General features: G+C 40.8%; 1 protein-coding gene across 6 annotated transcripts in view; it reads right to left on the bottom strand.

Moving 5' to 3' along the window:
* AATF (apoptosis antagonizing transcription factor) overlaps positions 1–22,915 on the bottom strand; it is a 101,623-nt gene that overhangs the window by 51,253 nt on the left and 27,455 nt on the right. For all 6 annotated transcript variants that reach the window (XR_003428783.1, XR_003428782.1, XM_027087350.1 and 3 more), the window contains 4 exons: positions 12,986–13,100; positions 11,234–11,438; positions 10,529–10,693; positions 8,428–8,511 (listed from right to left, as the gene is read on the bottom strand). Coding sequence is in view for 4 of the 6 variants with exons in the window: in XM_027087350.1 (XP_026943151.1) it covers positions 8,428–8,511; positions 10,529–10,693; positions 11,234–11,438; positions 12,986–13,100 (569 nt within the window). In the remaining 2 variants the exon portion in view is untranslated. The remainder of the gene's footprint in view (positions 1–8,427; positions 8,512–10,528; positions 10,694–11,233; positions 11,439–12,985; positions 13,101–22,915) is intronic.

Raw genomic sequence — 22,915 nt, 5'->3', positions numbered from 1 at the left:
CATGGGGGGAAAAAACCTAGTATAACCAAAGCTGAGTTCCAGATTTCTCCTCCAAACTAGCTTCTCTCACTGTTTTTCCCCATCTCAGTAAACAGCAACTTCATCTATCCAATTGCTCAGACCAAAACCCTTAAAGTCCTGGACACCTCTTTCCACACTCCACACACAATCCATCAGCCAATCCTGTCAGTTCAACTTTCAGCATAAATTCAGAGTCCAACCACTTCTCAGCAGTCCCTCCAAAGCATCCTAGTTCCAGCTACCACCATCCCCTACCCAGACTATCATGAGGGTCTCCTATTTCCTGTTTGCCACCCTGCCTCCTTAGAGTTTATTCTCAACACAGTCCTCAGAGTGATTCTTTAAAAATATTAGTCCAATCTTGTCACTCCTCTGTCCAAAACCCTCTAGTGGCTTCCCATCTCAATCACAGTGAAAGCCAACGCCTTACAGTGGCCTACAAGGTCCTTCAGAACCTGGCCTCCCATTACCTCTCTGGCTTACTCTCCTATCCCACTCTTTCTTACCTGCTCACCCCAGTGGCACTGGCCTCCCCGATTTTCCTGGAACATGCGAGCCTCCGCAATGTCTCAGAGACTTGGCACTTCCCATTCCCTTTGTCCCCAACGCTCTTCCCCCCAATACCTACATGGTTCTGTTGCTCGCTGCCCTCCCGGCTCTGCTCAAATATCACCTTATCCCCGGACCACCCTATGTGAAAACAGTAACCATCCCATCCCTACCCTAGACCCCCTTCTTTCATCAGTTTCCACTGCAGGGTCACACTATCATCCTGTCTCTAAGCTAGAATGAATGCTCATGAGGGCAGGACTTGGCTTTGTTCCAGCCCCTAAAAGAGCTCCAAGAGACCTTCCTGTGATGCTGGGAATGCTCAGTGTTTGCACTGTCCACTGAAGTGGCCACTAGCACATGTGGCTGCAGCACTTGAAATGTGGCTAGCATGACTGACAAACTGCATTTTCAACTTTAATTAATTAACTACAATTTAAGTAGCTACACGTGGCTAGCGGCTACTGCATTAGGCAGCACAGCCTAGAACAACAGTTACTCAATAAATATACAGTAGGTACTCACATATTTGCTGAATCAATTAATGGAAGAAAGAAATCTGAAGGCTTTTCTTCTCCTTAACTTTTTATTACAGAAAACTTCAAAACTACACAAAAGTTGGCTACAGCAAAATGAACCCTCAAATACCCATTACCAACCTGAATATGCTCTTTTTTTTTCTTTTCCTTTTTTTGGGGGGGAAGAAGGAAGGATTTATTATTACTTGCAGCAAGTAAGGAGAAGACCAGGGATCTTTCCCAAAGCAGTGTCTCCCTGAATGCTCTTCTTCTTCTTCTTCTTCTTCTTCTTTAATATTTATTTATTTATTCTGGCTGTGCCAGGCCTCAGTTGCGGTGTGCGGACTGCTTAGTTGCGGCCTGCGGGATCTAGTTTGCCGACCAGGGATCGAACCCGGGCCCCCTGCATTGGGAGCACGGAGTCTAACCCACTGGACCTCCAGGGAAGTCCCCTGAATGCTCTTCTAGTCTGAAATAGGTTTCAGTGGATACCGGCATCTCAATACTGGCTTCTAACAATGACTATATGCCTGGAAAATAGTGAATTTATACTATTATCCAGAGTTTATATCTAACAGCATCTCTTAGAGTCTTTTACAGGTTATTGAGACATGACTTTAGGAATTAGATCAGGTGTCTGTTGAGGGAAAAACCTGTGTGCTAACGAATGTCTGAGGCACATTTGTGATAAGACAACACTAGGCAACTACATGTACGTTTTTATATCAAGGACCTGATTGCTCTCTTGCACCATTTATTTTCTCCACTTAAATTTTACCAAAGTCATACTTTTCAAGAGGAGCTGTGTGACTATACAAAATTGAGGAGAATTTTGCTCTTGTTAGATGACACAAATTCCTTGGGCAGGGGTTTTCTCTTATTAGTCTTTGTAAACCTAGCATCTGGTACAGCAGTTGTTAAATGAATGAAGTTCATAATTGCACAAAAGTGGTAACATGTGAACTGTCAGAATGCAAACAGATACTGGATCTCCAATTTCCTAAACAGATACAAATCTGAAAAGGAAACGCTCAAGTGGATTTTTAAGTGTGTCAGATCAAAAGGCGGCAAAATACGCTAGAAAGAAAATCAAACTGGGAACAAGAGCACATGGGTTTCAATGTCCTAAATGAGGTGATCGTATCCCAGTCACTTACTTCCTCTAGGCCCTAGTTGGTAAAAAGTCAGTTTGGCATTGATGATTTTCAAAGACGCTATCTAACTTTACAGCAACTAGGTTCTATTCTAGATCTACAATACACATACATATTTTAAGATGCTTATTAACTTCCCCTTTCTATGCTAAGTCATGGTCCCTATAATTTACTTTAAAGGAGCTATACATTGAATATAATTTCACAAGGAGACTTCATGCCCACTTTAGTAAACATGTAGTGTTCCCCATTTCTAAAGTGCTAAATTCTTTACTTGGGTCTACTAAAATACTGCTAGAGTGCTGTGTTTAATTTACACTCAGCCAGCTGATATTGGGCTTATTAGTAGTACAGAAAAGGCAATTTTGGCCACATATTTGCCTAGTAAACTGCCAAGGTACCCCTTGTGTTCGAAAAGTTTCTTCGAGAGTTCTAAGCCAATTCTTATCTCTTTCCTAGCTGGCTCCATCAAATGAACTATTTTAGGCTTTGTCCTGAGGTTTTTTTACCTTTGTCTAAACGAAGCAGTAGTACTGAAGTCAGGCTCTGGTGTTTTTTAAAGCAAGGAAACTGAAAGAAATCAGGGCCAGTCGTGTGTGCCTTCCCCTGACTGCCGTGTGATGAAATTTCTCAACCTTGTATTTAAAATGTGGCTTTTGGGCTCCTGTTCTGTGCAGCCTGCACAACTGTGAGCCCACGCTGGCAATCCAATGCCATCCGATGCCATCCAATGACGATGCTGATGCTGTATTGGGTCTAAACACTGACAGATCAACAACAGCAGCACAGGAACTAGAATGCATCTCAAATAAAATTCTTACACATGGTCAAAAAATAATCTTGTAATTATTAAAACTGAGGTTTAATTGGACAATGATATTGGTTTGGAGTTTGTTTAACACCTTTATTATGTCTTAAGAAATCTAACTGATTAACTCTCTTCTGTAACTTTTTTTTTTTTTTGGCTGCGTTGGGTCTTCGTTGCTGCACGCGGGCTTTCTCTAGTTGCAGCGAGCGGGGGCTACTCTTCATTGTGGTGTACAGGCTTCTCATTGTGATGGCTTCTCTTGTTGCGGAGCACGGGCTCTAGATGTGCGGCCTTCAGTAGTTGTGGCTCGTGGGCTCTAGGCGCGCAGGCTCAGTAGTTGTGGCGCACGGGCTTAGTTGCTCTGCAGCATGTGGGATCTTCCCGGACCAGGGATCGAACCTGTGTCCCCTGCATTGGCAGGAGGATTCTTAAACACTGCACCACCAGGGAAGTCCCTCTCTCCTATAACTTTAACTGTAACTTCAATCTTCAAATCTGTGTACTTCACATTCACGTCCTCTCTAAAGTCACCATAAAGGTCTATATGTAATAAATGTTATCAAAATTTTAAGAAACATCATCCACATCTCAAATAACAGCAACATTTCAAAGTCAACCTAAAAATAAAATACTGCTCTGAACAGAAGGAATCTGTTTTCCAACAACAAATTAAAAGCAGGAGGTTTAAATCAAACTTTAAAGCATACTCTTAGCCATCAACTGAACCACTGGAAAGATACATGCCAACAAGAACACAGTATTGCCTTAACCGTAGGAATGGCTTCACACATCCCTTATTCACACTACGACCTAAATGCATACTATTAAAGCCACGACATCAGCCGTCCGTATTAATCACTCACCAATTTAATTAAAGTAAACCAGCTTGTCAGAAAGCTTGCCTCTTCTCTATTTCTTAACATTATTGACTTTTAATAGTTCACTGAATTAGTAATTACTTGTTTATGGCATTATCAAATGTCTTGGACACAAAAGTCCAGCGTGTGGCAGGGTCAGTTACAGACATGTCCTGATGGCAAATGAAAGGAGAGATTTAACCCATCAAAGTGGCCATCTAAAGAACAGAACCTATTATGCCTTTCTCCAGACGCTCCTGGTTAAATTCAAAGTGACAGGACAAACCAGATCAAAACTAAACAGAGCTAGAAGCAACATACAAAATCCTAATGAACCCTCAGAAATCCAGGAATCAATCTGTCAATATCTAAGCTCAATTAGTCCTTTCAGAACAAAATACCTCACGAGGTAACAAGAAACTAGTTTGAGGTCTTGGCTATGAAAAGAATAAAACCAGTCACTTTACTGCACAGCATATTGCTAAGTGCAGTCATATCTCAACATGGAGATCTTGGGAGGATTAAATAAAGACGTGAGTCAAGTACCTGTCTACTCAGTCCAGAAGCTGGCACATAACTAGTGTTCAGTAAACGTTAGTCCTTCCTCGATCCTTTAAGAACTCAGGCCTATCAAGTCAAAATCAATGGATGGTTTAAAAAAAGCAAATCAAAACAAACAAAAACTTTAAATGGAGATATAGACAACACATCTTAAAAGCACTTAATGTGGGCTTCCCTGGTGGCACAGTGGTTGAGAGTCTGCCTGCCAATGCAGGGGACACGGGTCCGTGCCCCGGTCCAGGAAGATCCCACATGCCGCGGAGCGGCTGGGCCTGTGAGCCATGGCCGCTGAGCCTGCGCATCTGGAGCCTGTGCTCCGCAATGGGAGAGGCCACAACAGTGAGAGGCCCGCATACCGCAAAAAAAAAGCACTTAATGTTAAAAAAGTAGCAAATGGGATCGTGAAAATGAAAAATAGATACTGAAAACATTTCTGAATGGCTCATCCTTCATGGTCATTTGCAACCTTCATATTTTGTGAAATCATCTTCAGGGATGAGCTCTGACAAGAGCTAAGCCAGATGCAAACTGATTCCATCAGGGGGTGAGACTTGGCAATGTTTGCAGCCGGTGAAGTTTCCCTCCTGAAACCGTCACCACTGGGCACACTTAGGGCTTTCAACAACTCCAGTTTCCAAACAAACCAGTAACACAACTAGAAGGCTATTTTTTTCATTAGAATTGTTAAGAAACCAGGAGTTTAATAAATCATTTGCCTTCAAAGGGAAAAAAATTACTTTCTAACACACATAATATTTCTTCTGGTTCTAAGAAAATGAAGCTTAGCTATTTACTGAAAACTGTAATACTATAGTGAAGTCTTTTTATGGCTCACGAATGAAACGTTTAAGAAATAAAGGTATGTGAAGAACGGGACTTGGCCTAAGCAGTCTTGAGGTCAAGTACTAGTGCTGCCATTTACTGTATGACTTGCAGGAAGTTACTTAACGTCTCAGGGACTCAGGTTCTTGTGTGGTTCTTTTCAGCTCAAAAGTGGTATGATTACTTACAATATCTGATACTCCTCAGTGCCCCTCTCTCTCTATGTATATGCTTACACACACATACACATATACATGTACCTTTATTAAATAATGCAGACATATTCTTTAAGTTGTAGTAACTTAAGGCCCACTGTGAAACAAAGAGAGTGTGTTCGTGTTGGGTGTTCTGACCCTGAATACCATTCTCAATGGTGAGGGCATTTACAAAGGCTTGTGACACCTGAATTAACCAAGTAAGCCTTTAAACCCTTACAATGAAACATTAAAATTCAATGTGGCTATAATCTCTTCCTTACAAAACATGGACCCAAAGAGTCTGGCTTCAAGTATGGTTTCAAAAAAAAAAAAAAAAGGCAGATGTATTATATTCACCACCCAGCTCTTCCCTATGACCACATAAAAAAACACAAATGAAAACTCACAGGCCCATTGTAATACATTGTACCACTTCTGAATGCAACACTTAGCTCAGGCTTACTACCCTGACAAATAAAGGAAAGCATTTTATGAAGCCAATTTAATTGGGAGGTGACAGAAAACATACAGCCATTTTCTTCAGCCTTATCATTGAACTGGCTTCAGCTCCAATCTCTGGCAAATCCCACTCAACAGAAGAAATTAACCAGGTCAGCAGAACAGGTGCTACGTTGTGTCTGTCAAGGGCCTGGCATCACCACAATTACTTGCACACAATGAAGCAGTAATCTTTACAGATCATCTCTCCCAAGAAGCATACTGGGGAGGGGGAGAAAAACTGAAGGGAGGAAGGCAGGGTCGGGGCAGGGGGGATGGTAGTGGGAAGAAGAGGAATAGGAGGCAAAGAGAAAAGGCAAGAAAAGAAAATGAATGTGCAGCTGCCTTGCGGCTCAGCAGATGTCGGGATGTGATGTACGAGGCTAGGATAAGCTGTCGTAGCCTGCTGCCAGAGAGTGGTAAGTGATTAAAGCCTGCACACTTCTAAGCACCATATTTAGAATCTGCAGGGTTTCGAGACTTGCACCCATTCCTTGCTGTGCTGCCAGATGTTGGCAACTGGTCCAGTTCCTACTGACTGTGCATGGATGGCAGCAGTTGGTACGGCAGCAAAGCAATCTGGAATGCTTCCGGAGATGCTGTACATTAACAAGTGTCACCCATCATTCACCTTTACAGAAGGCTGAAACAACTCCAATTTGCTGCCACTTCCCTCTTGGGAAACAGCCAAGATAAAGTTGCACCTGGCAGCCCCATTTGTTTCACTCAGGTGTTTCAGCTGCCTTGCTGACCTCTATTAGTTTAAGTTTTAATTTAGATTAACCCCAGCACCCCAATTAACCAGCAAGGGTAAAAGCTAAGATGTGACTAGTCATAACTGAAATCAGAATTTATCAAAGTTAAAATTATTAATTGGGATGAAGGGCCAATCAAGTAATGCTATTTCTTTTTCAGCAGACCTCCAGGCCTAAAATATATATATATATGTAAATATATATATCTTTCAGACTAAGGATTGCCAGTAGAAGCAACTTCCCCCCCCAGTAATTTCAGTTTATTTTATTAAGCCTATTTAATTTATGATGCACTTCCCATTGAACAACGTACACTTCAATTAATGAAGACTGGAATATTTTTGATTGTCTCCCATGATCTCCCACAATTATACAGCATTAATATCCCATATCAGGTACTTCCTTAAGACACTCTAGAACAAAACAGAATCCCCTACTCTTCTGACAAATGGATATAATAAGAGAAGAAAAGGAAAAAAGAATCAGGACCTCTGACTAGGAACACCTGGGGCCACATCAATCCTCTTTCCTATACCCTCTCATCATTACTTTTGAGACTTACAGCAATAATTTTATTGAACATCACAGAGTGAATAGCAAGATTAATAAAAAGTCTCTCTTTTTTTTTTTTTAGGGCAAAACCAGAGGCATCCCCAATATAGAATCACTTGTCCTACTTGCTTCACAGGGTAATTTTCCTAAGTTCCTTCCTTCGTATTCCATATACTACACGGTACTGTCATCAGAGCTAAACCTCCAACAAGCACCTGTAAATTCTTCGGCAAAAGTTAACACTAAAAATTCAGCAGAGGAAAAAAAAATTCACCTTGATAAAATAATGGCTCAATCAAAACTGGTTCATCACTGCTGAGCAGCATCCTCAACTCTCCAGAGCTAGAGAGGGTACATCCTGAAGCACATTTCATTAAGAAGTATGACTTAACAAGAGACCCAGGATTACAGGAAATTATTTTAGTTCTTTAGAACAGCCCAGATGTTTAGTCTACCTTAACGGTCACCACCATCATCAAAAAGAGCAGCACGACAGCAGATCACAGCGTCAGGGAAAGAACGGGGGAAATGTTTGTGAAGAGATATTGAGAATGGGACTAGATTTCAACCTCTAGCAATTCTTTCTGTCTTCAAAGCACTACACTATTATTATAATCAACAGTAGCAGACAATCTCAATAAATATAAATACTTAACTGATGTGAACATGCACACATACACAGAAGTTTTAAGAGAATAGACTTAATAGGTTAATAGAACCACAAGTGCAGTTCAAGAATTCTGGGATCCCAGCCCTTCAGCTCCATATCCTTATCTAATAGTAATAGGACAAGAAACCAACCAACCAAACAAAATCCTCCATTAACATCATCAAAAGCTGCTGAGAGAGAATAAACCACCTGATGCAAAGAAGTTGAAACTGTTTTACAAATAATTCACAGTCTGCATCAACTAACAACATAGCTGTAGCTATATTCATTTCAAAAGGAAAAATATAAAAGTAAAGCAATAAATCCAGAACTACACAGTAAGTCAATTCTGAACACTAGAGTTCTAACTCCCTATCTGACTCTATCCTTCCAGAGTAAGCTACCTTTTGGTCAGAGAATTCTATCAGCTGTTTTAAAATGCTAAAGCCTGATTTATAACAAAAGAAAAGAGTGTAAAAATCATACCTGGTGGTAAAAGTCATCATCATCAAAGATTTCTTCATCCAGGTCCTTCAGGTGGGCACTGGCAGGGGCTTGAGGAAGGATCTCCTATATCAATGAGAAGGAGTGAATCCCAATGAGGTTACCAAAGTAATGCAGCTACTATAAATAATGTGTATAACAGTCAAAGCACTATTTTCCTTAAGATATAAAGAGCTCTTCAAATTAAAGAACAAGGACTTCCCTAGTGGTGCAGTGGTTAAGAATCCACCTGCCAATGCAGGGGACATGGGTTCAAGCCCTGGTCTGGGAAACTCCCACATGCCACAGAGCAACTAAGCCCGTGCACCACAACTACTGAGCCCTCATGCCACAACTACTGAAGCCCATGTGCCTAGAGCCCGTGCTCCACAACAAGAGAAGCCACCGCAATGAGAAGCCCACGCACCGCAACAAAGAGTAGTCCCCGCTCGCCACAACTAGAGAAAGCCTGCGTACAGCAATGAAGACCCAATGCAACCAAAAATAAATAAATTAATTAATTTAAAAAAATTGAAGAACAAAAACAATGCAATTGAAAAATGGGCAAAACATTAATAGGCACCTGACAGAAAAAAAACACAAGCAGTCAACAGTTATATAAAAATATGTTTAATCTAATTCTAATTAAATACATGCAAATTAAAATGAGAAGACACCATTTTTCACCTCTAGAACTGGCAATCTTCAGTAGGAAAACACAGCTGGTAGGATTGGAAATTAATGCAGACTTTTTGAGGCAATTTTACATCTATCAGGATTTAAAATGCATATTCTCTTTGATTTAACATTTCCACTTCTAGAAGTCTATCCATATGTTCACACAAATACAAAAATAAAAATGCTCAGGAATGTTTCCTATAGCACTGTTTCTAAAACTAGAGACAACATAAATATCCACTGTTCAAATAAATTATAGTACACATCCATACAATGGAATACTCTAGCCATTAGGAAAAATGAGGTAGATCTCCATGTAATGACATGGAAAAGTATCTAGAATAATTTAGAAAGTTGTAAGATTTTACATATAGTTTATAACATTTTATATATTTATACACACACACATATATATATCCAACCCATTTAGTTAAAAAAAGACAACCATATTTTTGTAAGTGCGTACGTGTTATATGCATGCGTGTGTATGTGTGTGTGTATTTATATATATAAATAGAAAATACCTGAAAGTGTGTTACAACTATGAACATTGGTTAAACCTGAGGAGTGGAGTTTTTAGACTAGGGGGAATTTTACTTTTCATTTTAAATTCTTCTGAACTTAAAAAATATATTAAGTATATATTCCTACTATAAATAAAAGAGTTTCCTTTAGACAGAAGAATCTGCCTATTTCAATTCTGGATCCTCTTCTGGAGCATCTAAACATCCAAAGGAAAGCCTAAAGTACACGCTTGCTTCGATACTGGCATTTCTAAAGAAAAAACTTTAAAACTGAATTTAAAAAATTGGATTACAGGGCTCCCCTGGTGGCACAGTGGTTAAGAATCCGCCTGCCAACGCAGGGGACACGAGTTCGAGCTCTGGTCCGGGAAGATCCCACATGCCGCGGAGCAACTAAGCCCGTGAGCCACAACTAGTGAGCCTGCACTCTAGAGCCCGTGAGCCATGACTACTGAAGCCCACATTCCTAGAGCCTGTGCTCTGCAACAAGAGAAGCCACTGCAATGAGAAGCCCGCGCACTGCAACGAAGAGTAGCCCCCGATCACCACAACTAGAGAAAGCCCGTGCACAGCAACAAAGACCCAACACAGCCAAAAATAAATTTTAAAAAAATATAAATTTATTTTTTAAAAAAAATTGGATTATAAATGCTTCCATGACCAGACTCAGATCAAACTCAAAATTAAGAGAAGGCTACACACAATAATAGCTTCATTTTTAAAAAACTTTCCCCTCCCACATATCCTCAGTTTCTCAACAATCTAGGAAAATAGTGCTTTTTTCCCTTTCTTTCACTGACTTCTTATACCCAGAGGAATACCTACAAGGAGATGATAAGATTTTTCAGTTGATTAGCCTCCTAGAAACTGCTCCCATAATCACCATGCATCACAGTTCTTACCGGCTGTCCTGGCAAACTCTCTGGGACAGGCTGGGCTGCCGGCTCAGGTTTGCCAAGAACTCGGTAGATAGAGCGCTTGGTCTGTGTCCTTCGAAGTAATCTTTCTTTGTCCATCAGAATATGATCAATCTGAGTCAAGATTGAACGTTCAAAGGCACCAAAACCCTGCAACAACATTAACCAGTGTCAGATAACATGGAAAGTCTCTGCTGAAGGCAGCTACGTTGGTTTCCCTATTTTTCTGTGTCAGCAGAGAAACAGACAATCCTCCTTCCAGGAGGGACTTTCTGTTAAAGACCGAGTTTGTGAATGGCTCTAACTGTTCTCAGAAAAAAAAAAAAAAAAAAATTAGTCCCTAAGCAGGTCATATTAGTTTCCTATACCCAGAGATTAACCTCTGCTCCTTTAATAATAATTGTCTTAAAGTCCATTTCTTTAAAGTATTTGTACTTCCAACACTTACAAGACCACAACTTCTAGAATAAAATACTTTTTCTAATAAAGTTGAAATCCCATGCCTGAATGGTATAAACCCCAATGGATTTGGGTTAGGGTTAGCGTTAGGGTTCAGTAAATTTTTCTACAGAAATGACTGATTACTATGACACTGAGGCATCATCCATATAAGGGAGCTGTACTTCCAATTTCTCACAGCTGCTTCAGGTTGCCATGACCTGCCTTACACACATGAATGCACACACTTGCCTTCCCCAGTTTTCCAGAAGCCAGCTTGGTCTTATCATGCCACTTCTGGAGCGTACGGTTCCTGTAGACGGTGAAGTCGGCGAAGCGCTTCGCTATGAAGCTGGGGTAGTCCTCAGTCTCCAGCTTCCTCTTTGCTGGGGCCCTCCTCTGCTGCTGCTGCTTCTCTTCTACGAGCTCTTCATCTTCACTGGAAATCTCCTCCTCACTGGAAAACCAGTAAGAACACTGAGTCCAATGTAAATAAACGTTACCTAAATAAAAACTTAGGCGTGGGACTTCCCTGGTAGTGCAGTGGTTAAGAATCTGCCTGCCAATGCAGGGGACACGGGTTTGAGCCCTGGACTGGGAAGATCCCACAGAGCAACTAAGCCAGTGCGCCACAACTACTGAGCCTGCACTCTGGAGCCCACGAGCCACAACTACTGAGCCCTTGTGCCACAACTACTGAAGCCCACGCACCTAGAGCCCACGCTCCGCAACAAGAAGCCACCGCAATGAGCAGCCCATGCAACTGCAACTAGAGAAAGCCCACACGCAACGAAGGCCCAATGCAGCCAAAAATAAAATTAATTAATTAATTTTAAAAAAACAAAAACAAAAAAAGCCTAGGCCCACATGCAGTCAAGAGTATTTGGGCTTTCCCTATGCTGTCTGCATCTTAAATAGCACGGGAGACGTGAGGACGGCTTTTTTGTTGCTGTTGGAAGAAAACGTTCGTGAGGTCAAACAAAAACTCGTGTATCTTTTAAAATAAATATAAAAATAGATGGTTTCAAAATATTTTTTAAAAAGTAAGCCAACTATAAAAATAAATGAGGTTGTTAAAAACATTATTAGAAATGCACATGAACCAGGCCTATACTGCTACAGGAGGGTCTTTAAAAATTAAACATATAATCATACTTTTATGACCTCAATCCCCAAATCAAGAAGGGAACTATGTCTCCCTGTAACCAACTACTCAGGAAAGCTGAGTAATATTGGTTGAACCAAACGAAGAGAAGCAGAATGTGAAGAAAACTCAAAGGGGTAGGCCACAGAATCCAAGCTAGGCTGTAATATCCTCAACTGTGTGAGAGAGCACTAGAGCCTACAGCTACGGAGCCAGCTACACTGCCTGCACTACCGACCCCAGCGCACAGGAAGTGCTTACTAAATGTGAGCTCCTCTCCTTTGTCATTCCAACTAATTCAGCAGAAAGGTATGGAGCAGAGGGGAAGCCCAACGGAAAACAGCAGGCAGGTACCCTATGCAGCAGGCTCAAACAAAGGGGGGAGGTAGAGGAGAACCTTCATCAACTGTGATAATTTCAGGAAGGGAAAAAATGTTTTCTTCTACTATTTCCTGAAATTTTTCCACCCTTCGCAATAACTGCTTCTTCCTTCACTGAAAAGTCGACAGTTATGACTGGCAATTCCATGTATGGGCAACAAAGTGCTTCATAAACATTAATTAAGCGTTCATGTTAAAAATGTGCTTTCACCTATAATCTCACTAGATCTAAAAAGAAGGCAAGATTTTTGCAGAAGCTTACAAAGAAGCTTAGGCACAACTATGCATAAAAATCCAAAACCTAATTCCCAATTTATGTGTCATCCTGGCCACCAATTAAACATAAGAGGCTCTTTCTATTTTACTAACATTAAGTCCGGTATCTGCCTGGAAAGGACGTGACTTTCTTTTTCATAAATAATGGGAAACCATTCAGATGAAAAGAAAATAAGCAATTCCATAGTTCCATTCCCTCCTTACCTTTCTGCTTTGGGCTTTGTCCCATCTACTAGATATCTAGTGTCTGGATACTGGAAAAGCAACTCTTCCTGAAGATCTACCAATGACCTCAACAATGCTTTAAGTGCCTTGTGACCTGGGAAATAAAGCAGAGGGAAGGAACAGTTAATTATCTACAGTTCTCCAAAGTAGGTGATGCCTATGACGCTGGACTCCTGAGCAGTACTGGCTGAGGGGGTGCGCACAGGGTACGCCGGGACTGAAAACTCTCCGAAATACAGAATTCCTGAAAGGAAATAACAGTGCCTACCTCATAGGGTCGTTGTGAGGAACAAGCAGGGTAACAGTGTGTAAGGTACTTAGAAGAGCGTCTGCAGTAAACTGTGAGTTCTTAAATTTAATAAGTTTGACACACTCCTTCCCTGCCTGTCATCATAACCAATAATTTTTTTCCTTTGGTGTTTCTTTCTCAGATATTTTTCTACAGGTTACCCATTGACCTCTTGGATTATCCCTTTACTGATCAACTCCTTAAGCAATTCCTTCTCTTCTGAAGAGCACAGCTTAGTCCTGGGGTCCCTACCACCACCACCACCACCACACCCTCCCCCAGGAGATCTCCTTTGCCTCTGGTGTGAGCTACACACCTCACACCAGAGGCAAAGGTGTGAGGTGGTGTGAGGTGGTAGGGTGTGAGGTGTGAGGTGGTGTGAGGTGGTAACCTCATTCATTCAATCTCCCAACACATACCCTTAAGGAAGGTTCCAGTTCACGAATAGAAACCCAAGTTAATGACTTTCTGTTTGCAGTACAGTCAGCCCTCGGTATCCTCAGGGGATTGGTTCTAGGAGCTCTCCCCCAGGATAACGAAACCCATGGATGCTCAAGTTCCCTATATGAAAGGGCCTAGTATTTGCATGTAACCTACACGCATCCTCCCACATACTTTAAATCATCTCTAGATTACGTACAACTAGTACAATGTAAATGCTATAAAAATCGTTGGGAATACTATGTAAATAGTTGCTAGAGTGCTGCAAATTCAAGTTTTGCTTTTTGGAACGTTCTGACATTTTTTCTTTCCAAGTATTTCTGATCCAAAATTGGTTGAATCCACGGATGCGGAACCCAAGGATATGGAGGTTCCATTGTACTGAACTGTGTATTAAAATTCTGCACACCAAGAATATGTTCTCACCTGATTCTCCTCACGACCAAAAGGATGCACGTGTAATAAAGCTGGTCAGGATTAAGTTTAAAGTCTATGACCAAGAACTTTCAGAATAAAATCTGGCCCGCTGAGAACCAAACTCTTACCTTCTTTATCAGCAAAATCCTACTAAAGGGGCTAAATAGACGTGGATAACTACTAGTTAAGTGTTGACAGCACTCAGACATCTCGCTTTATAATCAAAACTCCCATTTCCAGCAACTGCCAAGAAAATCTTCACATGGATGCCCCATCACTCCCTCAAACACCATGTCAGAAACAAAACTTTTTTCCTCCAACCTAATACTTCTCCTTTGTCTGATTCTCTCACCTCTGTCTAATGTTTTCACAGGAGATCACTGACATTTTGGAGCCCTTATTCAATATGTTCAGTCAGTTGCTAAATCCTGTGGTTTCCATACTTCCTATCACTAACAGTTGTCCATCTGTCTCTGGCTATGCTTCGATCACTCCTTCCCACTTTCCTTTAAGTAACTGTAATCTTCTCACAAGCATCCTTACTCTCATTTAGCAATCCCTACATTCATTTTTATTTTATATTCTAGACTAACCTCAGCCCACACGAACTTCAGTTTAAGTGATTTTTATGAATTTGATTCTATCTCTTCGGCTTCTACCTTGCGCAGCATGAGTAGCTTCCTCACTATTTTACATCTCAACCTATTTCATCAATGGGACACCAACACATGACTCAGACAAGTTCTCCAAACAGATCACACTGCAGCATTCCATTTCAACATACGGCTAAGAGCTTACCTGAGAAAGCCTCTGCAGATTGGTCAGAAGGAACTCAATAACCCAACAGCTACTTTGCATTCCTCCAATAATCTCCGTATAAGACTATACAGGGACTTCCCTGGTGGTCCCGTGGTTAAGAATCCGCCTTCCAATGCAGTGGACCTGGGTTCGATCCCTGGTCAGGGAACTAAGATCCCACAGGCCTCGAGGCAAGTAAGCCTGCGCGCTGCAACTACCAAGCCTGCATGCCCTGGAGGCCACACGCCACAACTAGAGAGAAGCCTGAGCGCTGTAACTAGAGAAGCCCGTGAGCCACAATGAAAGATCCCGCATGCCACAAATAAGACCCGTCACAGGGACTCCCCTGGTAGCACAGTGGTTAAGAATCCACCTGCCGGGCTTCCCTGGTGGCACAGTGGTTAGGAGTCTGCCTGCCGATGCAGGGGACGCGGGTTCATGCCCCAGTCCGGGAGGATCCCGCATGCCGCGGAGTGGGTGGGCCCGTGAGCCGCTGAGCCTGCGCTCCGCAGCGGGAGAGGCCACAACAATGAGAGGCCCGCGTACCGCAAAAAAAAAAAAAAAAAAAAAAAAAAAAGAATCCACCTGCCAATGCAGGGGACACGGGTTCAATCCCTGGTCCGGGAAGATCCCACATGCCGTGGAGCAACTAAGCCCATGCGCCATAACTACTGAGCCTGCACTCTAGAGCCTGCAAGCCACAACTATTGAGCCTGTGTGCCACAACTACTGAAGCCTACGCTCCTAGAGACCGTGCTCCGTAACAAGAGAAGCCACCGCAATGAGAAGCCCGCATGCAGCAACGAAGACCCAACACAGCCAAAAAAAGAAAAAAAAAAAAGACCTAATGCAGCCAAAAAAAATAAATTAATTAATAAAATAAAATATTGTTCTTGTAGCCAAAAAAAAAAGGACTGGGGCTTCCCTGGTGGCACAGTGGTTGAGAGTCCGCCTGCCAATGCAGGGGACATGGGTTTGTGCCCTGGGTGTGGGAAGATCCCACATGCCGCGGAGCAGCTGGGCCCGTGAGCCATGGCTGCTGAGCCTGCGCGTCCGGAGGCTGTGCTTCGCAACGGGACTGCAGCGGGAGAGGCCACAACAGTGAGAGGCCCGCATACCGCAAAAAAAAAAAAAAAGGACTATATAAATACAACTTGCTTATTTAAATGTAACAGAAGATCCTTGACCACATCTTTTCTAAATTCCACATTCTAATACTTTTATAATCAGTACATATCCACACCACTTGGGAGGACCTGCAATACCTAAATATTACCTGAAAAAAATCCAAAATGCCTTGTGTTCTAAACCCAGGTTCTCCACCTGTTACTCTGAATCTTAACAAAACAAACAAACAAAAAAACCTTTCCACCAAATATAAAAATAAAAAGTTACTCTCATGAAGAAGAAAAAAGTATCACAGAATTATTCTTCGGACAGTTTTGGGGAAATGGATTAGGCACAAACAAGATGAGAAGTAGGCAAGAAGAATAAAAAGAATAAAGATATAATAATTTTAAAAGAGAAGAATTACTTTAAATGTGCTAAGTGTGTAACTAGGATAATGCAAAATTATGTATATAAACATGTAAATTTTTAAAGTAATGAGGAAAGCAGAGAATACAAATAACTACAAATATTAGGTTACCACAAATGATCATCTATGAAAAGAGCTGAATATTATAAACAGAGATTCCATATAGCTAAGGTTCTGAAAGTTATGTTACAGCCAGAACCTTAAGAAAATAGAAGAGACACTAATACTTGGAAGGAAGCCCATGAAAACACCGAAATCTCCTCTCATCCAAATTCTGTGCAAATATGAACCATTGTTTTTACCTCCTTTTCTAGAAACAGCTACATCTTAAGAGAGCCCATGTTCTCCAAAGTGAAACTACAAATCAATTTTGCATTTGCAAAGTAGTCTTCAAAATTCCCAAGCCTAAACCTTGAAAATATTAGGCTATGTGAAATAAGTCAGTTGCAAAAGGACAGATATTGTGTGATTACACTTATATGAGATATCTAAAAAAATGGTCAAACAGAAAATAGAAGGGTGGTTACCAAGGGCTGGGAAGAGGTGGGAATGGGGACTTATTGTTTAATGGACACAGAGTTTCAATTTGGGATGATGAAAAAGGTTTTGAAATGGACAGTGGTAATGGTTGCATAACAATGCAAATGTACTGGCTACTGAACTGTACACTTTAAAATGGTTAAAAATGGTAAATTTTATGTCATATCTATTTTACCACAATTTTTAAAAACACCTTAAAAAAACCCTAAGACCAAAGTAGTAATAATTCTACCATCCCAGTCTATCTCTCTACAGAAAAAAATCGTCTACATTCCTTCAACCTGGAGCCTAGTCCAAAAGAACAATGGAATATTATTCAGCCTTAAAATGGAGAGGAGGAAAAAAAAAAAAAAAATGGAGAGGTGGGCTTCCCTGGTGGCGCAGTGGTTGAGAGTCCGCCTGCCGATGCAGGGGACACGGGTTCGTGCCCCGGTCCGGGAGAATCCCAGATGCTGTGGAGCGGCTGGGTCCGTGAGCCATGGCTGCTGAGCCTGCGCGTCCGGAGCACAGGCTCCGCAACGGGAGAGGCCACAGCAGTGAGAGGCCCACGTACCGCAAGGAAAAAAAAAAAAAAGGAGAGGAATTCTGACACATGTTACCACATGGATGAACCTTGAGGACATTATGCTAAGTGAAATAAGCCAGTCACAGAAGGACAAATCCTGTATCATCCCACTTATATGAGGTACCTAGAGTAGCCCAATTCATAGCAACAGAAACGGTGCTTGCCAGGGGCTGGGGCAAGAGGGAAATGGAGATTTGTTCTTTAATGGGTATAGAGTTTTAGTTCTGCAAAATCAAAAAGTTCTGGAGACTGGCTGCACAACAATGTGAATATATTTAGTACTACTGAACTGTACACTTAAAACAGGATAGTAAATTTCATGTTACGTGTCTTTTTACAATAAAAAATTATAAGAACAGGAAAATCAAGTGCCTGTCCCTTACTTCCTCTAGTACCATGTGGCCATGATCTAAAATATGAGATCAAGAACCATGCAGGGAAGAAGCTGCAAAGCAGTTCATAATGTTTATGGCTGCTTGCCCCCAACAAGCAAGTCATAATTTGACTCTCTAATGTAACATAACCAAGAATTCTGAAAACGTCCAACAAAAAGACTACTACTTTTAAGGGCCACTTTCAAGTAGCTACACAAGCCCTTTTTTTTTGTTCAAGTCAGTTTTTAAAAATCCATCGCAGATATATTAGACAGCATATCAATCCAACAAGAAAGCAGAGAGCCAATATCAGTAAATCAAAGTGTGCCTTTCTGTTAATACTCTCTCATATGTTCTCATTTTATACACCCCTTCACCCAGTCAGAAAGTAGCCCTGAAGTATTTAAGCTCCATTCAGGGATAGCACCACCATGCATCAAAGTGTCAAGAGACCTACCAGAGGTGAAATCTGCAATTCTGTGCTGCTAACCACCAAAAAAAAAAAAAAAAAAAAAGTTTATCAAAGTCAAGTCACCAGTGGCCAACACATGGACAACCTCCTGCGAAGAGATTTAGAAGCCAGAGCCCAATTCTCGTTTCTCTGTGATATTAGGGCCACATCTCCTTCTAGTAAAATTTTATGTAAAACCTGAAGAGACGATGAGCAATCCTCTGCTGGTCGCAGTAGGCCTCCTGGAAGCCACAGCTGACGAGGATGAGGAAAGACTCTCTCCCAGAGGCTCAAATCCAATAGTGAATTCTTCGCAGCCAAAAACCAAACCAAAACAAGCAACTCTCTTTAGCATTCATATAGGGCTGAATTCTATTTGTTCAACCCTATGAATGTGCAAGGGAATGGAATCAACAGTTTCTAGTTCACCTCTAGCTTTTCTCCCAATTAGCGTCAGAGTTAAAAATTAACAAAAGCTGCAGATACTTTCTTCTTGTTCAAACGAACAAGTCCAAACAGTAATACTGACAGAATTCGGAATTATGATACAGTGGAGCCTTCACGTAGTTCTTTGTTGAAGAAGTTAGGGCACCTGGCCACAAAACAAATGGCGACCGTCAAGGACATATATGCTTATTTTGTCTTACATGGTCCATTTCCAGAGGCTTTTTCCCTTAAGAGGAGATTAAGAAGGACCTATGCCTCACCTTATTACCAAGATTCAACCCAAGCACCTGGGCACTGGCTTTAGGAATAATTTCCCAAGTAGAGAATAAAAAGAAAGAGTACTTTACTAAGGGTCAGGAGCCCTGTATCCTAACTGACACTATCACCAACTAGTCATTTTCCACTGAGTGGACCAATTTAATCTCTTCGAGTCCCAATGGTCTCATCTATAAAATGTAGATAATCCTTTGCCTGCTTATCTTACAGAATTAAGGTGAAAAATAGCAAATGCTTTTATATATTAAGGTATTCTGCCAATTTTTTTAATGCTGTAGAAAGAGAAAGTACATTACTATCACAAAATCAGCGTCTTTCACATGGTGAAAATCTCTAGCTCTGCCTGTTCTGATCTACAGCAATAGGACTGAACTAGTATATTCATACATTCCTATATTAAGTATTCATTTACACGCTACCCATATGCAAGCATTCTATATATAAAATGTCACCAATCTAAAAACCATTTTCACTTAACAGCTTTATTTTTTTCCCTGATTCATCTAGGCTGTTCGATGTAAACAAAACTGTAGGCAGAGAATAAGTGTGGACATGGGCACACAGTTCATTAATTAGATTATAAGCCAATAAGTAAAACTTCTGGCAAGGGGATGGAGGGCAACGGGAAGAGCAAATGTATAAAGTAAAATAAAGCTCACCTTATCAGTTTTTAAATATCCACACCATTATTTTTTAAGTAAATATGCAAGCATACAATTATGTATGTGCAAGTAATATAAACTCCCACATTCCTATTACCCCAGATATATACATTGAGGTAGAATATACAGATCGCAAGAGCATTTTTTTTTTCTTTCCTCCTTCTAAAGTAACTCTAGGACTGCAGCTAAACTATAGGTCAAAAGGACACACGATATACTGGCCTGAGAACAATACTTTTCATTCAAATCCATACAAGCCTGCCACTTGCAGCAGTCATCCCCGGCAATTAATCCCCCAAGAAAGACGTTTGATTAAATCTTTTCAAGCAAATCCTTTGCTTTGCTTTTGTTAGTTCACTTCTTGTCAACATCCATTAAAATATGCCTTTAATTCTCCCACAATCTTAAAAAACACCGATTCCACTGTCTTCAACTTTAATCAACTGTATGGCCGGCATTTTTCATTTCATAATAATGTGCTGCTTGGAATTCAAGAGGCAGGCTCAGCATCAATCATCTGGTAAGAATTTTTCCACTGCAATAAATATGCAAATGAGGAGAGCCAGTCAGTCGTATTTCAGGCCCGACTTGCTAGTGTTTTAAAAAAGACACAAATTTATTAATTGCCGGTGGCCAGAGGAATCCTATTACTTTGGGCATTGATTACAAAGCTGTGTGAGTGATTATTGTGCAACTCGCGGGCTACCCAGGCATGAGGAAAAATTATTAAAGCAAGGCAGAGATTATCAACTCGGAATAACAATAAGCCTTAACATTTAGGCCCTAACTTCTTCAACAAAGAATTACGTGAAGGCTGCACTGTATCATAATTCCGAATTCTGTCAGTATTACTGTTTGGGCTTGTTCTATATTCCCCAAGCAGGATGGCGTTACCAGTGAGAAAGAGCACTGCAGGTTACAAATTCCTTAACACCCACTGTGTGGATGAGTCGCTATCATTTCCAGTGTGGGTGCAACTAGAATTTTTATATATCCATGTAGGTATACACATACACAGGTGTGGGCATGTATATAACCCCCCGATTTATTAGAGAAACAGATGTACTCTTAGGAGGACCATATTTCGACTGGAACAGTAGAAGTAGTTCTGTCCCACTCTGTTGGTTGGTTCTGTGAACCAAAAGTAGGATCTTTTTTTTTAATGGTACAAAATCACCACCAGGATAACTTTTCCAAAGCAGAGTGTGGGGACTTATATTCTAAAATCATGACAACTAATCCAAAAGCAGACTTGGGTTTTCCGACCTCAGGGAGCCCCATGGTAGAAGGCATGCAGTCTGTGCAGGGGTCTATGAGGAAATGATTTGATGGGCTAATTCTGAATGCAAAGTATTTTTGTGAGAAACATTCAGCCTAAGACATATTAAATCAAGTAAGAAAGAGGACTCAGTGGACAAAACTTATTTTTTCTCTTAAGAGAATGATGTAGGGAATTGGGGAGTAAGTGGAAGTTGAAATAAGGGAGAGGTGAAGAGACATAGGATAAAATATGTTGGGTGAGCCCCCTCACAGAAAGAAACCAAAAGGAAAAATCCTTCCCATTTTACATTACTGTCGCACTAAGTAACATGATAGATAGTGTGCATTTGAGTTCTGTGGAGGGACATCCCACTCAAGCTGTAATTTCTGACCAGGTATGAATGTGTAAGGAAGGGAAAAGAAGTGCAGAATTTCTTAGGTTTCCCTGAATACTCTCTCAAATACCTTGATGAAGTGTGTCAATAAATCCTTAAAAAGCCCTACAGGACACAGCAATCTAACTGATCAATGTACTTTCCGAAATCCACTAGCTACCTTCCGTTTCACAGTTCCTAGACAACCTCCATTGTTCCAGAGTACTTACCTGAAAAGGGAAATTTATTTTTCCCCTTTAAACAGAAAGGGTAAATGCTCAGAGCACTGAGGTACTTAAAATCCAAGTTTATTTACCACAGTAATTGCTTAAACTGTCTAATATAGGAGTTACCCTGGGAGAGTGGAGATACTTTCATTTTTATTTGATATACTTTTGAACTGTTTGAATATTTTATAAGCACATATTACTCTTACAATTTAAAATGCTATAAAGTTTAAACTCTGAAGTAAGGGAACTTGTTAAAAATAAAATTAAAACCACAATCCAAGTAACCTTCTGTTTCATATAAAATAGTCTGATCCTTTCATATTAAAAAGCCTTTAAATAAACAGGTAGTGAACTGTCCCGAACCAAGTGCCCAAATTCTCTATACAGTATGGGTCTGGAAATGGGGGTTCCCATGCAGTTAATCCTTCCTCTCTCAGTATCCTTCACAGCATTGCTACAACACATATTGTACTGTGCATGTTGTAAGCAGCTTGAGACACAGACCTTGTCCTGCCACTCTAGCAGCCAACACATCACTTGGGCCATAAAAAGTACTCTACAAATATTTCAGTTCCAGAGAATTGATGCCCAAGTCACATGACAGAACATCTAACTACACTATCATTTCCAAATCTAAATGCTGACAAGCAAACAAAATGTGGACTCCCTATCTGCTACCTTCAACAACTGTGTATCCTCAACAAACTGACCTTTTGTTAACAGAAGCAAGGTAATCAAGCTTAACTTTTTCCTTATTTGAACACGCCAACTATAAGATGTATAGGCTACTCCTAAGAGTCTCAAAACCACTGTATCAGATTTAAGAACTTACAAACATGAAAATAATTAACAATTTTTGTTAGGCATGTTACAATGCATTCTCATGAAAAGTCATTATCGCCACTTGGATAAACTGAGGCTCAGAAAATAAAAGATTATTTTATTTGCGTTCCTTTTAATATTAGCGAAGGTAAGCACTGCTTATTCATCAACCCAAAAATGAAACACGTTGAGATGCTGCTTTCATGTAAAAACATTTAAATGATGCTTAAAAAGTGGTTTACCTATCTCCACACCTTGCTGTGAGCATCCTGAGGCAGGGACTGAACCGCTCACCTTGGTATCCTGGGTGTTGGCAAACGGCAGACTCCACACTGTTGAATGAATAACTGAATAAAAATGACATCCTAATATTCTTCCTGGCATGTGCTTTTTGTGTGTGCATTTCAAATCTCCAAAGAACTAACT

Source organism: Aethalodelphis obliquidens, unplaced genomic scaffold (genome assembly GCF_003676395.1).
Source record: "Aethalodelphis obliquidens isolate GAN/ISIS:26980383/991018 unplaced genomic scaffold, ASM367639v1 scaffold58, whole genome shotgun sequence".
Lineage (NCBI taxonomy): Eukaryota > Metazoa > Chordata > Mammalia > Artiodactyla > Delphinidae > Aethalodelphis > Aethalodelphis obliquidens.
The sequence above is the reverse complement of the archived record's forward strand: the minus strand, read 5'-3'. Positions and strand labels throughout refer to the sequence as shown.